Genomic DNA, 9,732 nt, shown 5'->3' with positions numbered 1-9,732 from the left:
TAAAAGATGATGATTATGAGGATAATAATCGTTAATTCTGGCATTTTCAAGCACAAGACGACGTGAAAGAGTTTAATTCAGTGTTCGTGCTCATAATTCATACAAATATTACTGCCGATTGACACCCATAAATATATTTGCCAACACTGATTTGTGCTCTCATCTGGCTCTTGGAGAATGTTAATGCTAATGAATGACATTCACACATTTTTTATCTTATATTTTTGGGGAACACTTGATCATTATATACTTTTTTTCATAATAATCTGCTCCAAAAGGGTATTTTCACAGTGTTAAGTAACAAAAAGAATCCTTTTCTTAGTATCAAGAACATTTTAATAATCTAAAGAAGCTTTTTCCACAGTAAAGAACTGTCTATGGATGTTAAAGGTTTATTGAATCATAGATGCCAGTAAAGAGTGTATATTTTTAAGAGTGTACTTACAGAAAACACTGACGTTCATGAATCATATTCTCTTTATTGAAACATTTTTAAAGGAAAGTTCTTCTACACGTCCATCATGCACTACAAAAACCAAACACAAAAGGGTAAATTATTACACAAATCCTCTAGTCCATCATGTGCCGTTATTCGCATTAACAAGATGATGCACAGAATCTCTTTAAACAAACCGCATGAGATCTCCTATAACTGTGTTTGTCCAGTTGAAGCCAGAGGCTGATGGTGAGACGGTTAGAAAGCGGCCCATGTATATGAATATTGTTATGCATTATATCTTTATGAATGCATTATCTCATCAACCTGTTCCTGGCTGCACGGTTTACTACACGAGATTCAGTTAGAGCTGCAGAATGGCTGAAATCACTTACAGAACCTTTAAAGTGTTGTCAAAAATATGTTTTTCTCATAACCTGACTCTCTTACCCTGACTGGCAGATCAGGACGTGTCGACAGGTCAAAGGTCAGACTCAAAGCAACCTGACCATACACACACACACACACACACACACACACACACACACACAGATGAATGTGTCAGTATCTGATCAGAGTTCACACTGACTGATGTGACTGTCTGATCACGAGTGTGTGTGTGTGTGTGTGTGTGTGTGTGTGTGTGTGTGTGTGTGTGTGTGAGTGCATGCTTGTGTGTGTGTGCATGTGTTTGAGTGTGTGTGTGCATGTGTTTGTGTGTACATGTGCATGAGTGTGTGTGTGTGAGAGTGCATGTGTTTGAGTGTGTGTGAGTGCATGAGTGTGTGTGAGTGCATGAGTGTGTGTGTGTGTGTGTGTGTGTGAGAGAGAGACTGAGAGTGCATGTGTTTGAGTGTGTGTGAGTGCATGAGAGTGTGTGAGTGCATGTGTTTGAGTGTGTGTGAGTGCATGAGAGTGTGTGAGTGCATGAGTGTGTGAGTGCATGAGTGTGTGTGAGTGCATGCTTGTGTGTGTAAGAGTGCGTGAGTGCATGTGTTTGAGTGTGTGTGAGTGCATGAGTGTGTGTGAGTGCATGAGTGTGTGTGATTGCATGAGTGTGTGAGTGCATGAGTGTGTGAGTGCATGAGTGTGTGAGTGCATGAGTGTGTGTGTGTGAGTGCATGAGTGTGTGTGTGTGAGTGTATGAGTGTGTGTGAGTGCATGAGTGTGTGTGTGTGAGTGCATGAGTGTGTGTGTGTGAGTGCATGAGTGTGTGTGAGTGCATGAGTGTGTGTGAGTGCATGAGTGTGTGTGTGTGAGTGCATGAGTGTGTGTGTGTGAGTGCATGCTTGTGTGTGTAAGAGTGCGTGAGTGCATGTGTTTGAGTGTGTGTGAGTGCATGAGTGTGTGTGAGTGCATGAGTGTGTGTGAGTGCATGAGTGTGTGAGTGCATGAGTGTGTGTGAGTGCATGAGTGTGTGTGAGTGCATGAGTGTGTGAGTGCATGAGTGTGTGAGTGCATGAGTGTGTGAGTGCATGAGTGTGTGTGTGAGTGCAGTGTGTGAGTGCATGAGTGTGTGTGTGAGTGCATGAGTGTGTGTGTGAGTGCATGAGTGTGTGTGTGAGTGCATGAGTGTGTGTGTGAGTGCATGAGTGTGTGTGAGTGCATGAGTGTGTGTGAGTGCATGAGTGTGTGAGTGCATGAGTGTGTGAGTGCATGAGTGTGTGAGTGCATGAGTGTGTGTGTGAGTGCAGTGTGTGAGTGCATGAGTGTGTGTGTGAGTGCATGAGTGTGTGTGTGAGTGCATGAGTGTATGAGTGTGTGAGTGCATGAGTGTGTGTGTGAGTGCATGAGTGTGTGTGAGTGCATGAGTGTGTGAGTGCATGCTTGTGTGTGTAAGAGTGCGTGAGTGCATGTGTTTGAGTGTGTGCGCATGTCTGTGTGTACATGTGAGTGTGTGAGAGTGCACGTGTTTGAGTGTGTGTGAGTGTGTGAGAGTGCATGTGTTTGAGTGTGTGTGAGTGCACGCTTGTGTGTGTGAGTGCATGCTTGTGAGAGAGTGCATGTGTTTGAGTGTGTGTGTGTGTGTGTCTGCATGTGTTTGTGTTGTTATTTCTCACACATCTGAATTTATCAAATGTAAAGATAATAATTACTCAACTCCACTTATGATGTATGAAATCCCCATTCGATCTACTTAGAATTGACTAGATATATTTAATCTTTTATTATCTGACTTTTACACTTAAACACTTAATGTCGCGTCTCTCTTATGGAAGCTTGTTTCTGCTTCAGATTAAAATTAAAATGGTAATTGCAATTTTATATCTCACAATAATTCTGACCTTCTCAGAAATGTGAGATTCAAACTCAAAACTGGGGGAGAAAAAGTCGGCATTACCTTTTTAATTATTAGCGTGGCAGAAACGAGCTTCAATACTCTCTAGACTTTATTATAGGTAGAAGTAATTTAAATAAATTAAAACTAATAAAGTTGTTTTCTTTATATAACGATACTGAAACATAAATAATGCATACAAATCGCAACAAAAACTACTCTGTCATTTAAATATGAGTATAAAAATAGTAACAGCTACATACAAATATTTCATCATAACCTCACACTAATGTAGACGATGACGAACAGCGTCACACAGTCGGCTTGTGGGAAACGAGGACTCTTATCAGATTTTTGTTTAGTTTTTCATTAATTTATTTCCTCATTTGAATTTCCTCATTTATCATTGGATTTTAATTCTGCGTTTTCTCTTATATAGGGACACTGCCCCTTTAAAAATAATGATCACTAGTAATTATTATTGGTTAGAAAAGATAAATGACTATTGGTACTAATATATAGAAAGACTGAGGGATTATGGGTAATAGTTTAAGCATCAGCCACATCTGTTGTCCTGTAATCTCACCGTTCAGCAAACACACTTTCATAGAAAACCATCAGTTCAAGTGTTCCTGAAATGATCTGAGAATGAAAGCTCTTCATCATGCAGCTCGACAGATCCTGTCAGTGTGTGTGTGACGAGTGTGTGTGTGTGTGTGTGTGTGACGGGTTCATGTTCATCACTGGAACTGCAGGCAACATGCATATATAAATATACAGAGAAGAGAATTCAGAAGTACAGGTCGCCTGGAGAGAAACACAAACAACATGGTAAATATTACTTATCATATTTAATATTATTTTTAGTAATTATTTAGTAAATAAATGTAATATTATAATATGTATTTAATAATATATGTTATTGTTATGCATTGTCATATTTATTAAAATTATTAAAATTAATGATGTATATATATATATATAATGTAATATGTTGATATTTTATTAAATATATTCAATGTATTATAATTACAATATTTAATAACATATTTATAATATTATAAATAAATATATTATAAATATAATTACATATATTTTTTATTTTGTAAATAATTGATTAAAATACTAGAATATTTGATAATATGGTAAGTAATACATTAAATAGATCTAATTACATATATTATAATAAATAAATAAATAAATAAATATTTTAAGTTTTTATAATCTTATAATTGATTAAATTACTAAAGAATATTATTAAATATATGTAATGTATTATACTTGCCATATTCAATATCTTTAGTAATTTAATAAATTATTTGTAAAATTATAATTAATAATATAATTATATTAATAATGTAATATATATTATTATATATATTTAATTTATTTATATATATATATATATATATACACACTTTTTTTTTACTTTAATAAACTATTTTTTTATATACAAATACGGTCCATTACTGTGCATATGTTTGCATTTAAAACAAAAATAGCAATACAATGTTTTTAACAGTACTGTTGTAAAGGTGATTTGCTCTTCAGTAGTTCTCGGTCAGTTTACCTGTGTGTGTGTGTGTGTGTGTGTGTTTAGCTGGCGATGGGCTTCTCTTGACGAATGCCTTCCTCTGATTGGTCAGCAGTGACAGACGTAGAGCGAGCGCTGAAACACACACTAGAAACCATCATCATCAGAGGCTTTACACAGCATGTGGAGTTATTACAGAGTTATTATAGGGTTATTACAGGGTTATTACAGAGTTATTACAGGGTTATTACAGAGTTATTACAGAGTTATTACACACACTGTCATGCTTACCTGTTATCATTCATATCTCTGCCATTTCCTGTTCAAATAAGTATGAATATGCATTAACATACTGATAATAAGTGCTCAAAATAATGCATTAAAGATGCTCAGATCTGCTGCACGCAGAGTCATCTGAGTTTATTTACATTTACTGCATTAAATATAAAATGCTTCCTTCATTTATAGAAAACAACGGCGATGAGCGTCACATGATCGAGTCTATGGATGTTTCAATCAAGTCCCATGCAATAACATTTGGTTCAGCTAATACAGTACAGCATCAGTTGTGTTGGTGTGAAGCGTCTTTACCGTTCAGTGTGTGTGTGGAGTCCGTGTGTGTGTCGTCCGCTGACTGCGTCCTGTTCACATGAGGAACACACACACACACACACACACACACACACACAGCTGTAGTAAAAACACAGAGTTCGATCAGGCATAAGTCATAAATGCTGTTACTCACTTGCTGGTCAAACTGGTTGATTTGGGTTTTTCACTGGTGCTGTTGAACATCACATTGCTGAATGTGATTGGCTGATCTCTGCTGCGCGGGAACATGTGATTGGCAGATGAGGAGGCGGGGTAATGTCCTGGGCGAATCGGCTTGGCTGAGGGCAAAAAATAAAACCATAAAATGTAATATTATCATTTTATATGTATTTAATAATATTACACGTATTACAGTTTTAAAATGTAGTAATATATTTATAATACAATACATAATCGCATTAAATATATTTAATAACAATTATAATATTATAAATACATGTATTATATTAAAAAATATTGTAAGTAATTTAATAAATTATTTAAAATGTAATATTATACTTATATTTATAATATAATATAATATGTTATTAAATATATTTAATGTATTATTTTTCATGTTTAATAATATTTTAGTAATTTAATAAATAATTTATACAATATTTAGAATGTTATTTATTTATAATAAAATATTTACTAAATATATTCAATGTATTATAATATTCAATAATATCTTTATTAATTTAAATTATTTATACAATGTTAAAATGTAATATTATATTTATAATATACTATTAAATTATTATAAATGTGTTATTAAATATTTAAAGTATTACTTGTCATATTTATAATATTTATGTAATTTAATAAATTATTTATAAAATTATAAAAGTGTATAATATTATATTTATAATATATTCACTTATAATATTATCTTAATATATTGTATGCATTATATTTGTATAATATAATATTTATAATAATATATTAATTTATAATATTATAAATATGTTATTAAATATATTTTATGCATTGCTTATATATTTGACAGTGATAGTTATAGTTATTACATTTGAATAAAATGTAATAAAATATAAATGTCATATTAATTCTACTAGAAAGAAGTGCGCTTGAATGTATTGAATGTGCATAATAAGGCTAATTCAGTGAATAAAACACTTGAGGATCTGAGATTCGTCAGGTTTAAGTGTCGCCCCAGTGCATGATGGGAGAGCACTGACCGATGAGCGCAGCATGAGTTCTTCTGAACGGGTTTCTGAGCCTCATGACGTCTCTGATGCGCTCGACCTCCTGCTGGTACCGGCGCCGGTCCTTCATCGCTCCTTCTTTCGCTTCGGTCAGAGCGTTCTCCAGCGCTCGAACACGCTCAGCCGTCGAGCGAAGACGCTTCTCCAGCTTCGGGAGCTCACAGCGCAGATCTGCGTTATCACCGACCAGCTGTGTGTGTGTGTGTGACAGAGAGAGAGAGAGGGAGAGAGAATCATAAAGAATAGGAGACTTTGTGTGCATTCTCTAATGCGGTGGTTTGTAAACTCTGGGAGGGTCGCGAGTCTTAAAAAATGTGGAGTAAATCGGACAGTTCATCACGATACGATACGATACGATACGATACGGTACGATTCTCTCGGCCAGCGATACACTATTTGCCGATATATCAAAAAAATTCTGCGATACGATTCGATTCAGGGCTATATCGATTGATTTATCAATATTTAGATATTATGTGCCAACTTTACACAACCAATTACAATTTGTTGCCGGACGACTCGACCTCCACGGACAGTTTTTAATGTTTTATCAGACAATACCTACTCAAGAATTTGCTTTAGTATAATTTTCGGGACAGTTATTGCCGGATTCGGGATTCGGGACAACAGCTTAGATTTCGGGACTGTCCCGAATTTTTTGGGACGTCTGGTCACCCTAATCTATATCGATGTATTGTTATAACCCTGGTCGCCAGGAGTTACATTTAAAAATGTAAAAAATAATAATAATTTGTTTTCATAAAATCATAGTCTAGGTCTATATAAAAGAAATGCGCGAAATATATTTGCTTTAAATAATTAACAGAATAATAAAACGAAAGAAAAAACACTGCACCAGTGTGCTGCTGAGTTTGGTTCATTTTTGTGAGGCGCGGCGCTATCATTATTACATTTGAAGGATTTGTTGTGGAGTGAGGGGAACTAAAATAGCCTGTAAGTGTTTATAATTGTATAATTTGTAGTAGGCCTACATTATGACATTTCGAGGTGCCCAACATCGCTTAGAGCAGCTTTAAGAAAAGTACTTAGCAGAATTTTTGTGCCATCTAATGTTTTAAATGAGAATAAAGTCAGATGTGCCTTTATAGCCCCATTTTATACAAGTATTCTTACGCTTGGCTTGACTTGTTTGCATGTAAATGGATGTAAGCCCATATAGCCTATGGGTCTGACTCTTATATAAGTCTGAACACCACTGCCTGCTCTAATGTAACTAGTCAGGTGAAGATTTCTGGCACGTTTCTTTACGGACCTGTTTGTGGACTTTCGTGAGCTGTTCCAGATTGTTCTCAAGGAAGGAGATCTTCTGTTTCTGTGTTGAACATCCACAGCTTTCATCCGAATCCAACTCAGAGCTCTGAAACACACACACATTCATATAATCCAACTTATGTTTAAAAATATTGTTAGTAATTTAATAAATTATTTAGAAAATTGTAAAATTATTATATAAAAAAATATATTATAGAATATATTCATTTATAATACTATAAATGTTATTAAATATATTTTATGCATTACTTATATCTAATAATATTTTAAATAATTTAATTTAATAAATAATGTATACAATCATAACATTTAATATTATATTTAGAATATTATATATTTATAATAAAATATGTTGTTAAATATATTTAATGTGTTACTTTTCATATTTAGTAATTTTGTAAATTATTTAAATATTTAATTTATATATTATTAAATATTTTTAATGTATTATAATTATAATAGTAATTTAATACATTCTTTTTTTAAAACGCTTTTATGTTTAAATTTTTATATTTATTATTATAATTTCATTTCATGGTTTGTGAAATCATATCACAGTAACATTATATATCATGACAGGCAATTGCACTGAAATTTTAATTGATTAACATACATTTTTATGTGATAATGCATATTTTTGGCTAAAAAAATATAAATGTCAGACAGTCGAATATTATTAACTAATAAGGACATTATTAACTAATGTTAACAAAGATTAATAAACACTGTAACAAATGTGATGCTCATTGTTAATGTTATAGTTAATATATTAATTACTGGAAAATGAGTCGGTGATGGAAAATATATATTTTAATGCTTTTGCATTCGCCAGTAAAACTTTGTGTTGTTTGTGACTGAAAGTAAAGCATTGACAAATAATTGTTCCTCCATTCTCATTTTTTTTCCTTCATGTCCCGTTATGGACTCCATAGGAACGTGTTGTAAAGTTTATTGTGCTAAAATCAGCCATAATTGAATTTTTCATGAGATTTTCCATGAGCTTTGAAGAAACGCACCCGCTTCACTCGAGCCGTGAGATCTTGAACGAACAGCTTCCTCAGATTGTGGAGAGTCTGCAGTTCACGAGCCTTTCAACACAAACATCTCATATATCATAATCATAATATTCTTTAGAAACCCTTGTGAAAAAGAAGTGCACTTCAAATCATAAAAGTTCACTATCAGTCAAAACTTTTGGATCGGTAAGATTTCTAATGTTTTTAAAAGAAGTCTCTTCTGCTCACCAAGGCTGTGTTTATATGATCAAAAATACAAACAAAAACATTAATATTGTGAAATATTATGACAATGTAAATCATCTGTTTTCTATGTGAATATATAGTAAAGTGTAATTTATTCCTGTGATCAAAGCTGAATGTTCAGCATCATTACTCCAGTCTTCAGTGTCACATGATCCTTCACAAATCACTCTAATATGATGATTTGATGCTTGAGAAACATTTATGATTATGATCAGTGTTGAAAACAGTTTTGTGCATTTTATTTTTCAGGATTCTTTGATGAATAGAAAGTTCAAAAGAACAACATTTGAAGACTGGAGTAATGATGCTGAAAATTCAGCTTTGATCACAGGAATAAATTACACTTTACTATATATTCACATAGAAAACAGATGATTTACATTGGAATAATATTTCACAATTTTTACTGTATTTTTGATCATATAAATGCAGCAGTGGTGAGCAGAAGAGACTGCATTTAGTATTTAAACTATAATACGTTTCCATTTCATTGTGAATAACATGCAATAAAGTTTCCAAAAACATTGTCACACTTGACCATATTCCTGTTAGTGTAGAATACTACTAATAAAATAATAATAAAATTAAAAATAAAAAAATAAAATAAAAAGAATAAAAGTGCAGATACTCACGACGGTCTCCTCCAAACCCTTCATGTCCTGCTTGGTTTGCTCCTGTCGTTCATGAAGATATCTGCAGATAGAGCAGTGTGTGTGAGACGTGATGTCATTCTCTCCGCACTGAAGAGTGTGTGTGTGTGTGTGTGTGTGTGTGTGTGTGTGTGTGTGTGTGTGTGTGTGTGTGTGTGTGTGTGTGTGTGTGTGAGAGACTCACCTGAGCTCCTCCAGCTGTCTGGATTTCTCTCGCTCACGGTTCTTCAAAACGCTGAACTCGACGCTCATCTGATCCAGACGCAGGTTCAGCCTCTGATTATCACTGAAAACACACACACACACGCACGCACACACACACACGCACACACACACACACACACACACACACACACACACACACACACACACACACACACACACACACACACACACACAGACAGACACACACACACACACACACACACAGACAGCGAATTATTGAGAGGGTTTCTACAGACA

General features: G+C 34.0%; 1 protein-coding gene across 4 annotated transcripts in view; it reads right to left on the bottom strand.

Moving 5' to 3' along the window:
- Window positions 1-2,392: 2,392 nt before the first annotated feature.
- kif5ab (kinesin family member 5A, b) overlaps window positions 2,393-9,732 on the bottom strand; it is a 54,190-nt gene continuing 46,850 nt past the window's right edge. Inside the window, exons 20-29 of one of the 4 annotated variants that reach the window (XM_082136364.1) lie at window positions 9,455-9,556; window positions 9,253-9,313; window positions 8,375-8,446; window positions 7,339-7,443; window positions 6,039-6,255; window positions 4,994-5,138; window positions 4,840-4,889; window positions 4,540-4,567; window positions 4,294-4,395; window positions 2,393-3,524 (exon numbers count right to left, since the gene is read on the bottom strand). In XM_082136364.1, coding sequence (XP_081992490.1) covers window positions 4,311-4,395; window positions 4,540-4,567; window positions 4,840-4,889; window positions 4,994-5,138; window positions 6,039-6,255; window positions 7,339-7,443; window positions 8,375-8,446; window positions 9,253-9,313; window positions 9,455-9,556 — 865 coding nt within the window. In that variant the 3' untranslated portion in view covers window positions 2,393-3,524; window positions 4,294-4,310. The remainder of the gene's footprint in view (window positions 3,525-4,293; window positions 4,396-4,539; window positions 4,568-4,839; window positions 4,890-4,993; window positions 5,139-6,038; window positions 6,256-7,338; window positions 7,444-8,374; window positions 8,447-9,252; window positions 9,314-9,454; window positions 9,557-9,732) is intronic. The other 3 variants (XM_082136365.1, XM_082136367.1, XM_082136366.1) reach the window with 3 other exon arrangements.

Source organism: Leuciscus leuciscus (assembly GCF_965113295.1).
Source record: "Leuciscus leuciscus genome assembly, chromosome: 14".
Classification (NCBI taxonomy): domain Eukaryota; kingdom Metazoa; phylum Chordata; class Actinopteri; order Cypriniformes; family Leuciscidae; genus Leuciscus; species Leuciscus leuciscus.
This window is presented reverse-complemented; position numbering and strand designations above follow the sequence as displayed.